The 17,847-nt window shown below is 34.4% G+C and overlaps 1 protein-coding gene across 2 annotated transcripts; it reads right to left on the bottom strand.

Annotated features, from left to right (window-relative positions):
- Positions 1–116: 116 nt before the first annotated feature.
- On the bottom strand, positions 117–11,992 carry LOC110736522 (importin subunit alpha-4-like). Of its 2 annotated transcripts, none has more exons than XM_021916748.1 (10): positions 11,594–11,992; positions 9,125–9,224; positions 8,954–9,045; positions 8,737–8,868; positions 7,168–7,353; positions 6,917–7,080; positions 6,686–6,764; positions 6,024–6,152; positions 4,770–4,897; positions 117–950 (listed from the first exon to the last, which is right to left on the bottom strand). In XM_021916748.1, the coding sequence occupies exons 1-10, from the start codon at positions 11,810–11,812 to the stop codon at positions 572–574; spliced, it is 1,608 nt and encodes a 535-aa protein (XP_021772440.1). In that variant the 5' UTR covers positions 11,813–11,992; the 3' UTR covers positions 117–571. The 2 variants fall into 2 exon arrangements, with proteins under 2 accessions (XP_021772440.1, XP_021772441.1); XM_021916749.1 differs by having other exon boundaries at positions 9,125–9,221; positions 11,594–11,990.
- Positions 11,993–17,847: the final 5,855 nt, after the last annotated feature.

Here is a 17,847-nt window from a genome sequence, read left to right as displayed (position 1 = left end):
AATCCATAAAGTGCTGGTATGCATTGCATCGTTTAGCTTCAATTTATTCGTTGAGTTTCGGTAAACCGTGATGACCTTTCAGTGCAAAATGATTTTTTCTTGCAACACAATATTAGTACAAGTTGAAAAAAAATAACTAGACATGGAGTTCAATCTTTACAGCTTTACTAATACCAAAAGATTATAAAAATAAAGGGAACAATACACCCATATAGTAGTAATTATGCATAAGCAAAACAGCAAGAACATTCTCCTTACTCAGCCCGATGACCAACCTGAAACTTATATTTTTTAATGAATTCAAGGTGCCAACGGCAAGAAACTTTTGACTACACTTGTGCAACTAAATACAAATTCCAAGTATAACATAAATTTTCCTGTGAGAGGCAGAAACAATACAAAATAGACCCATAGTTCATAATAAAACAATGAGCCCTAAGAGCAAGACCAAAACACTGGCTCCAAGGGGGGCTAAAATAGCAAAGACAGCTTCCAAAATTCGGTCCGGGGGGTTGGGGTGCAGGGAAGAGGCCTAACAGACACAGAGACTACAACCACCAAGAGCTCCACTTCAAACAAACTTGAAACCGCCAGCTGGAATATTGGGTTGGGTAGCACCAAAGTTGAAGCCCTGCTGATTCATAACTGCACCATCTTGAACATTCTGTTCCTCTTCTTCCTCAGCCCAGTATTTTTCCAAGACTTTCACTGCCTTCTCATATATGTCGTTATTATCATGAGTCTGCAAGTTCTCAATCTTGTCCAATCCTTCACATTCATCAATCATTTGAGCATAGATATTTACTCCGCCATTCATTCCCATTTCTTTGTCAGCTTCTCCTACCTTGAGTATGTTCTCTAGCCCCTCAAGGCAAACCGTGACAATTCGAGGATCAGGGCATATAAGAAGATCACAAAGTGGTTTGATACAACCTTGAGTGACCAAAAATCTGCAGGAACACAACAAAATTCAGAGGATAATGTAACTCTATACCATAATAGATGACTTAAAAATCGAATAAGTATATAATACAAAGATCTAAGACAGTCAAGCTCAAAGTTATAAAACAGAGATGCAAATTAGCATCAATTTGACAATTTTACTCTAAATCTTAGAATTATATTGTACTTGCTCAGTTTATTTTAGTTGACACATTTCCTTTGTACTTGCTCATTTTATTTTAGTTGACACATTTCCTTAAGACATGTTTGCCAATGCATAGTTTCAAATATATATATCTTCAATCGCCTATAAGCTAGGATTATAAAAATTAGATATTTGGAAAATAGATGTCAAGATAAATCTAACAAGACCTAGCATAGCCTTTTTTTTTTTTTTATTTTTTTTTTATTTTTTTTTTATTTTTTTTATTTATAGATCACATAAAGAAGTCAAAGCAACTAGTGTGAATAGTGATCAAAGTCAAATGTGTCAACTAAAAAGAAAGGAAGTATGATTTAGTGAGAGCATGCATGAAGACAATTTATATTTTCCCTTCAAAAAATACAAAGGCTTAAAGCTAGCCAAAATTCTAATCAATGAGGATGCTGGGGCATGTAGGTCCGCCCATGAAACAGCACATGCTAGATATTCAATTCTATAGCATATTTATCCACATGACGGGTTTTGGATTGCATCTAATTAGATCTGAGATAGAGTCAAGCAGCACATGCTATTCAGTCCCACAACATACGTTTGCACATGAAGAGCTCTATTTACTGTCGCAAACTAACCAAGGCTACCATGAGTCCATGACCTATAGATTTAGCAGGTTCAACAGTGTGGAAATCATTATCCTGTAAGTGGGTAAAATGCTTTTACATACACAAAAGTTGAAACACAAAAAGTAGAACCTAGAATCAGCAATGATGATCAGAGTTAACAAACAAATCACGAATTTAGAAAGAAAAAAAAAGTAAATACATAAAACTTAGTTATGAAAAATTCTTGACATCAACAGCATGTATTCACTGTGATAACAGATAATCTGCCACAACTGTCACACAGACAAATTTCATTCCCACCTAGAAACATCAAGCAACTTTCATAGGCTAAGCCGCTAAGATAAACCATTTATCATAATTGATATGTATAGCATATTTAAAGGCTTGCACAGCAAGACATCACTTGATTTAGTATGCCCACGGTACATATGATCTGTGTAAGATAAAATTTGGACAAAAGAATTTAAGGATGTATATATCAGCCTAGACAGCTTTCAAGTAGTGGATACTCCACTGCTCCACGTTCTCCCCCCCCCCCCCCCCACACACACACACACATAAAAAAAAAAAAAAAAAAAAAAGAAGCCATTGTTAGTCAATTAACTGCTATGGTAATTTTCTTCTTTTATCTTCATTTCTCCAAATATAATTTACTCAATAACATACAGTATAACCCAAATAACGTGTTCCAAGTGCCCATCTTATTTGTATCTAGACTAACAGAACCAAAACCAGTTCCAAGAGAACATTATTTGCTGGTCAAAAAAAGAAAAATAAATAAATAAAAATCTTGCCAAGTAATGGCAATGTTCCAGGGTCCAGGGACTATTGCTAGTAGAAGCCACACCTCTGCAGCTCTACCATTAGACAAAGTCTTCCATTAAACTTCTCTGAGAAATAGTAGGAATTCTAACTGTACAACTAGCACTTGATACTGATGTATGAACAAATATTCTGGAAAGAGAAATATCAATATTATCAGTGTTCAATGTGAGTGGTTTTCCTCCCTTATAATGTGTGCTCCACTGCTCCTGCAAGTTTAGTGTTTGTTCTCCTAGGTCTTTTGTGTTTAAGAATGACAATTTGGGGCTGTTGGGTGATTAATTGATAATTACTAAAGGACTTCGATTCAATTAAGCATTCAGTAACAATTTAACATATAAATAAGAATTCTCTTCAACCAAGCTAGCTGACAAAGAAGATAATGAGGTACCAAAAAACTTCCAAAATTCCATCATGGAAATGAAAAATTCAAGAGTATTGTTTACGAAATGGAGCAGATAATAGGGACTGAATGTAGCAACGATACCACTTGAGTCCTATGCTTTTTGAGCTGATGTGCGGGTGTGATGACCGCCTGTTCATGAATTAGTTTTTTCCTTGAACTTGAATTTGGTTACTAGTGCTTTTAAATTCCCAGAATATGGTTGCTTGCATTAGTATTGTAGTTTGATCCTTATAAAATCGAAGCTCTCAAACATAGAGTTAGCTCAATAGCTCAGTACCTTCTAGTAAAACTCACATTGTCTCTCTACAGTTGTAACTTTTGTATACTTCTCAATCTCATGCTATGACCACCAAAGCAACCATAACCCAGCAGTTTAATACCAAATTAGCCAAGTTCCAATAGAAAATAACTAAACTCTATCACGAGATCAGAAGATGACAACAGAAGAATATTCCCTGTTGCTTCCTTGTTCACATACTAAGCATAAGAAACAAAATTGTCTTACATGCCTAAAAGTCTTTTCTATACTTCCAATCGTATCTTCCCCAACTAGTATTCCCAAAAAGAACAAAGAAAAAAACCTCAAGGTTATAAAAAGTGGATTGCCCACCAACGTTTTTTATCAAACCGCCAACAAAAGTGATTAAGGGACAAAATTACCCTTACTCATCCCCATTTTGCTTTCTCTCTCCTAAGTCCATCAAGCCTCAACCACCACAAAAGCAACACCGCCCACAACCACCAAGATGTACCAGATTTGTGTTTGTGATGCCGGAACCACCACAGCAGTCAACAATCATGGAAAAACAACAACCCACCACCTTCCCTCGTCGGCAGGAGGGTGGTGGTTTTTTTATACTTCCGAAGACTAGCACAATTGGCGCGCAAAACCGGTCACTCGGGATGGTAAGCGGTTTCCATCGCCGGTTGACCATGGTAACCGAAGTCTAAAACCGGTTACCGTCTAGGGTGACCGGTTTTTCACCGTGGTGTGTAATCGGTTTCGCATGCCGGTGGTCCTCGTTGTCGCTGCCCTTCCACCTCTGACGTACGGATGAATACAGTTGTTTAAATATTTAGGATAATGTTGTTTAAATTTTTGCACTATATTGCTAGTTGCTACGTCAATTGTTTTCAACTGAATACATTAATTTTTGCACTTGCTAGTTCATCACATCCGGTCGTCGCCGTCGCTACCCTTCCACCTCTGACGTACGGCTGCCGCTTCCCTTCATCTCCGACGTACAGCCACTGTTGTGGTTGATAGTGGTTGGGATGTGATGGTTGTGGCCCTTATGGAGTTATGGGTGAAGAGAGAAAAAAATAAAAGAGAAAGAAGATGGGTGGGGGTATAGTAAGGGCATTGGTGTCCATTCACCTTAAAAGTGGGCGGTTTTGATAAAAATTGTTGGCGGAATTTAACACCCCCCTGTAAAAATTGGGAAAAATAGCATTTACGGTTTTACACTTTTACCTCATAATAGATAATAGAAGAAAGCAGGAAACTCGCTACCAGTAAGGATGTTAACCCCAGCATTCCATGCAGAGTAGGCAACAAGGGATACAGCTACCGAGCTAAGTGCCATCCATTCATAACCAAAAGTGTTAAAAATAGGGCATTAAAAATACCAGGGAGAAAAATCCTTAGTCCAGGCATATTACTGGAGAGGCAAAGTTTAGTCCAGCCCACCCTTCCATAACATTCATCATAATTCATGATGTCTTAATTTAACAAAGAACAGTGCAGAACCCTCTATGGCTCTATAAATATAAACACAAAAAAGCTACCAGAAAGCACGGATAATATATGGCATACCGTATCTGATCAGGAGATCCCCCAGATGTGGCATTTGAGATTGCCCATGCAGCCTCCTTTTTAATGTCAAATTCCGCATTCTGGAGCAATTGCACTAGAGGTTGCACAAGACCAGCTTCAATAACGGCCTGAATGACAGGAACAACAAAATGTCAACAAATTTATCACAAAGGCACAAATGCACATGGTTCCTTCATCCTAGATCACAATGCAACAATACTGCTAGCAGAAATTGAAGATCCTCACAATCATAACACAACAGGCACAACAAAAAGCAGGTAGCCATCCCTTGAAAGAATCTCTACTAAACTCATATAACTTAAGATACAAAATGCTCTAAGCTCAGCATATACCATGGATCAAAAAGACAAGAATTGAGAACAGTGTTACCAGATTCGTGGTTCGCTTCAGTACGTGGTACGGGTACGGGTTCGTGCTTCGTGGCTTGGTCGATTTGGGATTCGCTAGATTTTTTTACATAAAGTTTATTTTTTAATATAAAAAATAAATAATGCAGTCTTTAAAAAAAAAATTAAAATTCAATAAGTTACTCTGATAAAAAAAAAAAAAAAAAAAAAAAAAAAAAAAAAGTAAAAAGGGGATAGCCAGCTGGAAAGGATGGCGATCAAAATAATAAAAAAAAAATTACTTATTGACCGCTCAAATTATCTACTTGCCACATGTTTTTCTCACTCCTCACCACACCCTTCTCTTTAATTGTTTTCTAACTCTGTTTTCCCCAGCCATTTTCAACATCATTCCTCTCAACACTTCGCATCGGAATTTTCAGAAAGACTATCATGGGAATCCTCTCGCAAGGGCTACCAAAAGCCCTAACATTTACACCTTTTCCAATAATTAATGTGCCACCCTTGACCTTCAATTGCTAAAACTAGGGTTGCGGATTCGGATGATGGTACCAGCATTCGGTTCGCGAACTACACTGAATTGGGACACGACGAACCACGAATTGGTTCGTGCGAACCCAATCGAGATTCGTGGGGGGTAGGCGCCAATCTGGTAACGACGATTGAGAAACATAGCAAGCAGTAATTATGAAAAAACACAAGTAAAAAAAAATCCAGCATGGAAGCATATCAAGCACTTCCTTCAGCCACAAGTCTGGCCAATACATTTGCAAACACATTAGAGAAATAAATGGTGCCAGTTTTTACACATTAATCATATAGGTATTAGGCAAAGAAAAAGTCTTCACAAAAGAAAGCCAAAATATTAGCAAAATCAAATCAGGACCTGAATTTGAGCCTTATTTCCAGCAGTTATGTTTGATATTGTCCAACATGCTTCCTTCTTGATGCTCTTTTTGTGATTTTGAGTGAGAAGTTGGTGAAGACAAGGAAGAACTTGATTGTCTAACACAAACTGCAAAATCAATATAACAAGTCAGGTAAAGAAAATATAGAGTGATAAAAGATTGACATAAAAATATGGAAAGAGAGCTAGACATTATTCGTTCACAAGTAGTTGCTAAGAAAAGGCTTGAGTGCTTGAACATCTAAGATCACCTTTTTTTTCATCTTATAATTCATATTACCAACTTCTTCCTAAGGAAACTTGTTTTACATATATGCTTGCACAATATCAGACCCCTAAAATAATGTTCCCAAAAGTAAACTTAATGAGCCATAGCCTTTCTTTGTTCCATTAGCTAAAGCAACCTCTAGAAGAAAAATAATTACATTAAAAAAAAAATACTACATTTAAAAAATAAAAATAAAAGAAGAAAAGAGAATGAAAAAAAAATAAATAAATAACTCTAAAGATACAGCTAGGGGTTTTTTTTTATTTTTTTATTTATTTATTATATTTTTTTTAAGGGGAAGATACAGCTAGCTAAATGCCGTAAACAACAAAAACTAAAAGATTACCAACCATAAGTACACCAAGATCAGTACCTGGGTCTGGTTATCATCTCCAGTGACAATATTCCCTACTGTCCGAAGAGCAGGAATAAGAACTGTCGGTGAAGGATGACTAGATGAAGTAAAGATTCAAATTAGTCACAACATCAAGGGTAGAGTATGTTTCGAAAAATTAATCACCAAACTAAAACACAATGAAATGAAAGCATGTATATTACAAAAAAAAAAAAAAAAAAAAGAAAGCACATTAGTACAATAACATACAGAAGGAGCTGCATGAGCCGATTGCATACTCCAGCTTCAATGACAGCCTGAATTTTGTCGTTAGGGCCATCAGACAAATAAGAAAGGGCCCAGCAGGCATCTGTTAAAACTTCTTCATCATTTAAATGAATAAGGTGTTTAAGAACAGGTAACGCAGGTTTGACCTGAGAAAACCAAGCAAAACATATTCAATACATGGTCTCTCACTCAATATTTTCTGCCAAAATCACGCCATCAGATAAAATAAAAACCTGTTCAAAGGGTGCAGGTGGTTTGCCACGACAAAAGTTGGACAATGTCCAAGTAGCATTCCTTAGCATTGACAGTTTGGAGTTTTCGTTCAGTTGAGATAACAATGGCACTAGTGCACCATGACTCAGTACGAGATCCCTACAGCTTGGAGAATCACCAGCAACATTTCCCAAAGCCCATACAGCCTGCACGTCAAATGCCAATGATAAAATTCGGGAGTTCTTACATCTCATTACACCATCACCAAGAAAGATAAACACAAGCATGACAGATAGAAGATACACAGAATTAAACAAAGTTCCTAATAAACCAATTAATATATCTCTTCAAAATCCTTAAAAGAAAATTGAACAGAATAAATATCAATATACCAAAGAAAATAAAACTAGTATTAACTAGGCTGTCAAACGGGTTGTGTCATGTCGAGTTCGTGTTCGTGTTGATGTTAAACGGGTTGAAAAACTCTTGACCAAAACCTAACCCGTTTATTAAACGGGTTGAAAACCCTTGACCTAAACCTAACCCGCTTATTAAGCGGGTAACCTTTTACCCACATAATATGTAATAAACTAATTAATACTTCCTCTGTTTTTTTTATAGTTGCAACACTTCTCTTTCCACGCTTGCCGATGCATGTTTTCAATCATTTATATTTTTAATTACCAATATGTAAAAATTATAAACATTTGATATTAAAATTGTATAAATCAATACGAATCTAACAAGATCCCACATGACTATATTTTTACTTTAATATAAATTGTTAAAACTAGTCAAAGTGAAACACATGAATAGTGTAAAAGTCAAACTGTTGCAACTATAAATAAAACGGAAGAAGTATTCAATTTACAAATTAAAAAGACATACATAATTAATTCATTAAAGATACTACAAGATTTTAAATTTATAGTTTTAGCAAAAGATAATACAAGAGTTCAAAGCTACGGAGTAGTAGTTTTAGCAACACAACCATACATAAGAATTACCAAATTAACTGCCAAATTTTTAATTTACAAAAGTTGAAAATTTTTAATTTATCCGCCAAATTAACCACCAAAAATTTACCAAAATGTACAAGTGGCGCCAAGGCAATACAATATTACAACTTTTGAATAAAAAATTCAGTTTTTTTTACTACTTAACTAATAGGTTAAGCATATCTGGTTTGGATTAATGGGTTGTTGTTCAACCCATTTATGTAATCGGGTTATGCGTGTCGGTTTCGGGTTGAAAATTTCAACCCAAACCTAACCCATTTAATTTCGTGTCGGGTTTGTGTCGACCCAATTATGTAAACGGGTTGAAAATTCTTGACCCAAACCCGCTTATTTCGGGTCGGGTTATCGTGCCGTGTGACTCGTGTCAGCTTTTGACAGCCGTAGTATTAACTATATAAAGGCAATGATTCAAACTACAAGATGGTGTGATTTTTCACAAGAGAAATACAACTGAATTAAAAAATTTGTTTATAATCAAGATTAATTTCAAGAAATTAGCCAGAAAAGTGCACAGCAAAAATTGCAAAAAAAAATTAAAAAAAAAAAAAAAAAAAAGAAAGAAGTAATTACCTGTTCCCTGACATCATCACTAGCAGACGCTAAAAGTTGAACAAACTTTGGGACAGCACCATGGTCAATCACAACTCTTGTGTGCTCTGAAGTCCCAGATGCCACATTGGTCAGAGCCCAAGCAGCCTCAAACTGCAGATAAGACAGATAATAGATCATCAAACAGAGACCTGCAATGGTATTAATCATGAGACAAAAAATTGACAAGAAATCCAACCTGAAGTTGAGGAAGATCATGCCTGTCAAGAAATTCCACAAATTTCGGGACAACACCAGCTTTAATGACTTCATCAATTGGAGGACAGCGTTCTGTAAAGAAATACAATACAGTATCAAAAACATGTTCCATGAAAGAAGGATGTATACCAGAGGGCAAGTTCATACTAACCAATAGACAAAAGCTTCCTGAATTGAGTGGTTGCCTCTAATTGAATATTAGCATCAGCAGACGCCACTCCTTGCACCATTATAGGGATGCTTTCCAACTGCTACACAGAAACGAGATGAAACAGTTGAAATGTGATATGCCACCACTAGCCTATATGCTCACAAGTCGCATTGTCAATTTGTCACATGGCCTCCTGGTATAATACTCCAACTACTTCCTTGGCCATGTAAAATTTAGATCTTTAGATGTTCAAAAATATGATTATTGTTTGTATATTATATTCCCAATTCCAACAAAATAGCCACAAAAGCCATACTAGAATAGCCATGTCAAAATGGATAAACTCAAAAGACAAGTATACACTTTTATGTCCTATTAGTAACACCAAACTTTAAGATTTAAATCAGATTGTAGATAGCAAGAAAAAATTGCTTTCTCATAATTTCCATACAGGACTTCCTGAACAAAAGAAGAAATAGTAAAAAGAAATCAAAGATTTTTAATAAAAAAATATACTTTCCTATGCTGATCTATATAGCTATCAAAATATTTAACACACATATGAATCTATCAAGGGATACCAGAGAATTTACCCTATACCAATATCAAAGAAACAAATGAACATCCCGCCCCACGATTTCTACGAAGGCAAAAAAAAAAAAAAAAAAAAAAAAAAAAAAAAAAAAAGTGAGTATGAGACATTGTGAGTTTGTGACCTTGGTAGATGATTCACAATCCAAATATGGAGTCATCACACTTTCAAAATACAGCTAAAACCAAGAATCCGCTTTGCAATTTTGAGGATAAGGTTGCATAATTAACAAACTATCCATGTTGCCAGCAACAGTGGTTCCACACCCATTACCAGTTTACCACGATCAGATCTGAGATTAATAGTTACCTAAACTTATTATTGGTTATGATTCCAGTAAATAGGGCCTGGTAGCCCTTATCTACTTATCTCAAATAATCTAAACTTATTGGCCCTAATGTGAACCTATTTCTCCCCGAGCTTTTTTTTTTTTTTATGAAGATAGCTAGCACAAAATGGACAACTGCAAATGCAAGCCTTTAATCATGCCCTCAACCCATATTATTCTACCTATCCCTCTTTTAACATGAATCAACTGCAACAAATTACCCTTTAGCTCAGGCTCATCTCTCTCAAGGTAAGTATAACTATAAAGCAATTTAACGGCCCTCTTCATATATTAAGTTCTCTCCCAGCTAAATTAATTTTATTTACCTATTAAGCATATAATTTTTCATAATGTTGAGGGGATAGTAAACTTCACAAAGTGGCAGCAACTATTTATTCCATAAACTACTCTAAAATTATGGCACTCGTCCCTTCCCACCTCCAAATTAGATTGAAATTGTTCAAACCAGACAGATTATAACCTATTTTATTTCTAAAAGTCATAACAACAAGGAAAATCAGAAAAACACTAAGGATGTTGCACCAATTGACAACAGATGGCCGAAGATGGGCAAGGGGCGAAAATAACCAACTGGAAGCCAGTTAAAACTCAATGAGGCAACAATCTTAGCAAGCTCCTAAGGAATCCAGAAGCTTCTAGAGTTTGAGTCTAAAAAAAAGGATTCAGAAAACTCCTCTACGCTCACAGCTCTAAAAAGATAATGCAAATTGGTGCTCCATCTGTCTTAGTCAAACTTGAGGCAATATCAATGTTTGACTATACTAACTCAAAGATATTCACCAACTCATTATGTAACGAAACTTGGTAGTGATTATACCTAGTTTCATAAACAGGCCAACAGTCTTCCTACTTGTATGCCTAATTCCCAACGCTTCTAAAAGTTAGGGTTTGTGAATTAAGACATATTCGACTATCTTCATAGAATAGCATTTAACAAAATACATGGTGCATCAAGCAGGCAGATGTAAGAGGTAGAACCTAGGTGACCACTCCCCAAGCAAACTAACTTGGCAATAGTTTAAATCTCTTGGACTTTTATTCCAACCCAAAATACTAAAGTAAGAGGATATGATCTCACATTCAAACACTACAAACCAAACCAAGAGCAGACAAAGCTACTCTAAAATCAACGATCACGGCTCATAATCGATCCTTATCCCAAAATCCAAGTTACATAACTCACTGGATTCAAACTACTTTCGCAAGGAAAAAACCAAAACTTATCATAAAATACAATTCTCAATTCACTTCTCTCCCCTCATTAACCAATCACGCTTAAAACCCATCAAATCTGAGCTATAACATCAATTAATCCTCTCGGCAAAACTCCAACACGGTAAATCAACCCTAAAACTACACTTCCCAAGTAAAACAAACAACACGACCAAAAACCTAAACCTAATCAAAACCTTAAAAAAAACACAGATTAATCATAAAACAAAACAAAACAACCCAGAAATCAAAGGATCGGCCCAAAAAACAAAAAACAACAATTCCAAAAAAAATGTACGATTAAATAAAATTTTACCTTCTTCTCGATATTCTGAGAAGCATCGTGATTGAGGGGTTGAGGGTGAGATTGAAGAACCATACCCTCTCTCCTCTTCTTCAAAAGATTATCTTCTCTCTTATTTTTCCTGATCTCAACCAAATTGTCCTCCCTACGACGGCGAGCTTCGTCAGCATCGACGCCAAGTTTGTAAGACTTCTTCCTGACCTCGGTTCTGGAATTGGGTCGAAGCGACATTGTTGAAGTTGTTGATGAGATGAATTTCTGGGCAATTGATTGGAAGGTGTTCGACGAAATGCCGGAAAGAGGAGTTGCAGAAGAAAGAAGGTAGGAGAGAGAAAATTGAGGGAAATGGGGGAGACGGGAGAAGAGGAGAGGTTGTGAATGGGGGGAAGTGGGAGGAGAGTGAGTTGGATTGTTGCATTTTTTTTATTATTTTTTTGATATAAAAGGAAAAAAAAAAAAATGGGCGGGTTTGGGTTGAAAAATGGAGGAATTTTTGGAGTGTGCCAACTCAAATGATGTACAGTACGAGTAGTACAAATTATTTCAATTTTGGGGCCCAATTATGAAATATTTGTTGTCCAAGTTCTTTGGCTTTAACTAATTCATGAGATTGTAACATGCAGTCATACATGCATGTAGATGGTAGAGTACGGGTGATCACGGATCGGATATTTGATTCAAAAAATTTTAAATTGGATGCACCAAACATTTGATATCCAAAATATTATATAATAATTTTTAATTTTATTTATTTCTAAATAAAATGTAAAATAATACATAAATTTTTGGATATATGGTTCGAATATCTGTTATCCGATATTCAAAATATGGATATTTGGTTCGGATATCTGATATCCAAAATATGGATATTTGGATTGGATATCCATTATCCAATATCCGAAATCCAAAATATTTTAGATATTTTTTGAATATCGGATATCCGAAAAGGTATCAGATATCTGAAGATATTCGAAAATTTCAGATCAGGTATCCTAATTTATTGGATTGGATTTTCAAATAGTTTTGCTCAGCTCTAATTGTAAACCTCTACTAGGGCCAACTAGGCTCTCCTTGATATAGAGTAGTAAAGAATGGAAGATTACTACTCCGTATTAGCAATTGGTGATAAGCTAACTAAGCAGCTAGCTGGTTAGTCAATTATGGGATTAATTTGTCACAAAAGTTAGTTGTGTTTGAGGCGGTTCCTAAAGATTTGTATGTCGTATTAGTGGAGGATCTCGGTGGTGTGTGGCATAGCCAAGCAGTGTTGAGAAAGATTGGTGCTCTTGGTTGGTGTTGACGTTGAGTAAATGCTTCGTTATTTGTATTTTATTTTTTTGTGCTTTTTTTGTTTGTTGTTTATTTTTCTTTTCCTTTAGGGTTTTGTCCTTCCCCTGCACCAAAATATAAGTAAATAAACTTTTTTATTTTTTGAAAAAAACTATTGTAAGGATGTGTTATATATATATATGGTCGGGATCCGGTGACAACCATCCTTTATGTGAGAACTCACACCTTATATGAGGACAAATCTCAGCTGCTAGATTAGATCAAATCCAACAGCTAAGATCATAACCCAAAGCCTCCCTAACAATTACGCATATTGAAATTTTGTTACCTTCAATCTCTGTTTTATCTCTCTCCTCTATTCTGTCTGCAAATCAAAGCTCAAAAACTATTAATGGCGATTCATTAACTAGGCTCTTCTTTCTCACAAGTAATCTCTCTATTCTTTCTGCACCTCAAAGCTCAACAATGGCAACTAATTAGAAATTATCATCGGTTGACAATTTCTCTCTCCTATTCTTGTTAAACAGTAAATAATTTCAACGGTCGACAATTTCATCAACCATTGAGGGTTGTTCGTACTTTTAATTTTGAATTGCATGTTAATCTTAATGTTCAAAATTTTTTGATTTTACAGCTCTGAAAATTTTGGAATTGCATCAATTATTGAATTACATGTTAATTTAATTAGATTTTCATTAAAATTGTCTAATTACATGTTAATTTTTGAATTGCACTAATCATTGAATTGCTATTATTGATTTGATTGAATGTAGTTCTTTGAAATTTTTTTAATTGAATCAATTATTTAGGTTTGATTAATTTGATAGAGATTTTAATAATATCAAATTAAACTTGATAGTGATTGTAATGATGTCAGATTAAACTTACGATCACAAATTAAGAAATGTTCTGAAATTTCTAATTGAATGCTCTTATTATGTTGTTAGTAGGTTCTTATTTTCAATTGAATGTTGTTATTATGTTCTTATTTTCAATCAAATTTAAAATGAGCAAATAGATTAAAATGAGCAAACCTAAATATGTATAATAGAACATTTCTTACTGTTTTCTGAACTTGAGCAAAATAGAATTAAAATGAGGAAATATTAATGAGATTCACATGTAATTCAAGGATCTATAAGTACTCAGTATACACAATATGCACAACAATGCATTTTTCTTTTCCAACTATAGGAGCAAGAATAACTCAATCTTACAATAATCAACAGTTATAATTCAGATAAAGTGGAAGCTACAAATTATGTAAAGATTGTTAGTTAAGGAATAAACACAGTTGTTCTGAAAAAAATGTGCAAATAGATTATGAGCAAAAATAATTAGCACAAGCCCCACCCCCTTCTTGGTCTATTTCCTGCACACCAACCCCACTCCCTTCTTCCACTTCCCTACACTAACTTATCCCCCTTGCCCCCCCCTTCTTCTGCTTGCAATTCTGATTTTCAGAAACTGATTTCAGTTCTAATTTTAGATTCTGAAATTTGTTTGTGTGTGTGTTTGCTTCTGATTTCAGTTCTAATTATTGAAAGTGTGTATGTGTGTGTGGTAAGTGTGTTTAAGGGGGTGCAGAATTGCAGCAGATCAATTACAGTTATGTTATCTATATTTTGTGTGATTCACTTGTTACTATTTTGTTGAATTGTTCTTCACTTGTTCATGACTTGTTATTTTTATTGTGTTTAATGACAAAAATGATGAGCAACAACGAAATGACTGGAGTTAGTGTGCCAGCGGAAATATTTGTCAAACCTCCCAAAATTTCAAAGAATAAAGGCACTGGAGTTCATGCATCAAATGAACAGAATACAAACAAGAAACGGACTGACATTGATGAGTCAAATATTGAAACAAGAGGTAGAAGTGCAAAAAAACTAAAGGGAGAAAAAGAGAAAGTTGTAGAATAAAACCAGAAAAAGAAGAGATTATGCAGAGGTTGTGGTGAATTAAGTCATCATGATGTTAGAAATTGTCCAAAAAAAGTGTAATGATACTTTTATATACATATAAGATTTAATGTTTTTAGCACATCCCCTCATTATTTATCGAACATATAGAAATTTTGTGTTTTTAATTTTGTTGAAATTTTGTTAATTTTATATTTCTTAACAGAGTCAGCTATTTGCTCATTTCACAAATGAGTAATCAATTTTTCTTAAACATGTAGGAGTGTCTTGTTCATTATGAGATTGATTTCATTAGTCATCGGAATGTTATGAGGTTGAGCAAATTAGCTATTGAATAAACTTGTAGCAATTGATTCTATCATTGAATCATATGGAACTTTGGCTATTATTTATTGAATATATAGTTCGTACAAATGAGCAAAAGAATTAGCTGCTCATTCAAATGAGCAAGCATCACTTTAATTATTCATTAAATCAGCAAGCATTTCTTTGCTCATTTGTAAATGAGCAACCATTAGTTTGCTCATTTGTCAAATAAGCAAATAATTAGTTACTCATTTGTAAAATAAGCAAACTTTTTTTTGATCATTTGGAAAATGAGCAATCAATTTTTTGCTCATTTAGCAAATAAGCAAATAGTTAGTTGCTCATTTGTCAAATGAGCAAATACTTAGTTGCTAATTTAACAAATGAGCAAAAACTCAGTTGCTCATTTGTCAAATGAGCAAATAGTTAGTTGCTCGTTTGTCAAATAAGCAAACATTTCTTTAATCATTCATTATTCAACAAGCATTTCTTTGCAACCATTAGTTTGCTCAATTGTCAAATAAGCAAATAATTAGTTACTCATTTGTCAAATAAGCAAAAATTTATTTGATCATTTGGGAAATGAGCAATCAATTTTTTGATCATTTGGGAAATTCGCAATCAATTTTTTGCTCATTTAGCAAATGAGCAAATAGTTAGTTGCTCATTTGTCAAATAAGCAAATACTTAATTGCTAATTTAACAAATGAGCAAAAACTTAGTTGCTCATTTGTCAAATAAGCAAATTGTTAGTTGCTAATTTAACAAATGAGCAAATAGTTAGTTGCTAATTTAACAAATGAGCAAAAACTTAGTTGCTCATTTGTCAAATGAGCAAATAATAAGCTGCTCATTTGTTAAATGAGCAAACATTTCTTTAATCATTCATTAAATCAACAAGCATTTTTTTGCTCCTTAGTGAAATGAGCAATCAATTATTTGCTCACTTGACAAATGAGCAAATATTTCCTTAGTCATTTGTAAAATGAGCAAATAGTTCATTGCTCATTTGTAAAATGAGCAAATATTAGAAAAAAAAAAAAAAAAACGCTAGGTATAACAGTCACCATAATTAAAAAAAAAAAAAAAAAAAAAAAAAAAAAAAAAAGGTCACCATAATATAACCACCACAAAAGTCACCATAATCAAAAGTCACCACAAAAGATCCAATTTCGATTCAAATATAACCACCATTTTGCATCATTCAAAGACTAACAAAGATCTAATATTGATTCAAACTATGTATCTAATTTCGATTCAAATCAACACTACTAAACTACTTACAGGTTGATAAAATCATTCTTTCTCTACTTCCCTAAACCTAGAAAGCCAAATCAACACCACCAAGTATCTAAATCAACACTACCAAGTAAAATACCGAGGTTTCATAACAGTACAAGTAGCTTTCTTTAGCCTTTTCTTCTTCAACCTTTTCTTCTTCAGCCTTAACATAAACTTTCTTCTGCTTTTTCTTCCCTTAGGGAATTTGTTTAACGAACTGAATTGTGCTTACTTCACTTGAAATTATTGACTGGGTGTACTTCACATGAAGTTTTCAATGATTATCACTTGTAAGAAATAAAATAGAAAAAATAAAGCCACAAGATAATTTTAAAAAATATAAATGAAGGAAGGAGGGTAAAACAGGAAGCAGAAGAATAGAATAGATAATGTAAAACATCTTACCAGGAAGCATTTTATTCTTTGCTCATTTGGAAAAATGAACAAATAACAATTTGCTCATTTGACAAAATGATCAAAGAATAAAAACATCAATACTAAAGAAAAGTCATGTTTCCAGATGACAACTTGTATGAGTATAAATCCAAAAAAAATCTACTTTAAATAGATGGGACACAAAACAAGTAGCTCTAAATGACAAATTATGAATGATGGGTCGCCTAATTGCAGCATATAAAATTACTACAAGTATAAACCATCATTGTAATGGATAAAAATTATTGAAAGGCGGGAGAAATCAACAAGGGAAAGGTTAAACTACTTTGGCATTAGCAGACTTTCCATTGTTGACTAGGGAAGTAAGATTGAAGGTTTAGGCCATCATCAGCCTCTGAAACCCCTATATTGGCCATAGCTAGAATTCAATAAAAGAGGAAAATGTCATCATTTATTTTGAGCAAAGAATAATTTTCTCATTTGACCAAAGAATAATTTGCTCATTTGAAAAATGAGCAAAAAACAATTTGCTCATTTAACAAATGAGCAAAGAATAATTTGCTCATTTAACAAAAGTGATAATAAAAGTCAAGTCCAAAAATCTTAGCTCTCAGGTTTGGTAATAAAGTCATAATTATAACTCAACCAGGCCAAAGGATAGTAGGTTTCTAGCTTGCTGCTTGACATAATTTTCCTTCAAAGGAAGCTAATCATAGACGGGATGACACTCTGGGTCAGAAAACATTTATCCCAACTTAGCTAAAATTGAGCTGAGACATTGTTGTTCATCTCTAGCATATATTTCCTATTCTTCATGTACACCAATTCACAAACAGCTATACTCCTATTCTCCTTGTACTTGCACCACTGATAGTACCTGGTTATACTTGCACTCCTCACTGATATTCTATGAGAAACACGCAAAAGTCAGGAGACTCCACAAGCAACATGCATTCCTAAAATATAGAAGCACAACTCCTAGCGAGCAACTACATAGACTCGAGGGTGGTAAAAGAGCCTTGGAACTGGTGCACCTTCTGCATATCCAACAGGTCTAGGAAAAGAGCCATT

Source organism: Chenopodium quinoa, unplaced genomic scaffold (assembly GCF_001683475.1).
Source record: "Chenopodium quinoa cultivar QQ74 unplaced genomic scaffold, ASM168347v1, whole genome shotgun sequence".
Classification (NCBI taxonomy): domain Eukaryota; kingdom Viridiplantae; phylum Streptophyta; class Magnoliopsida; order Caryophyllales; family Amaranthaceae; genus Chenopodium; species Chenopodium quinoa.
The sequence above is the reverse complement of the archived record's forward strand: the minus strand, read 5'-3'. Positions and strand labels throughout refer to the sequence as shown.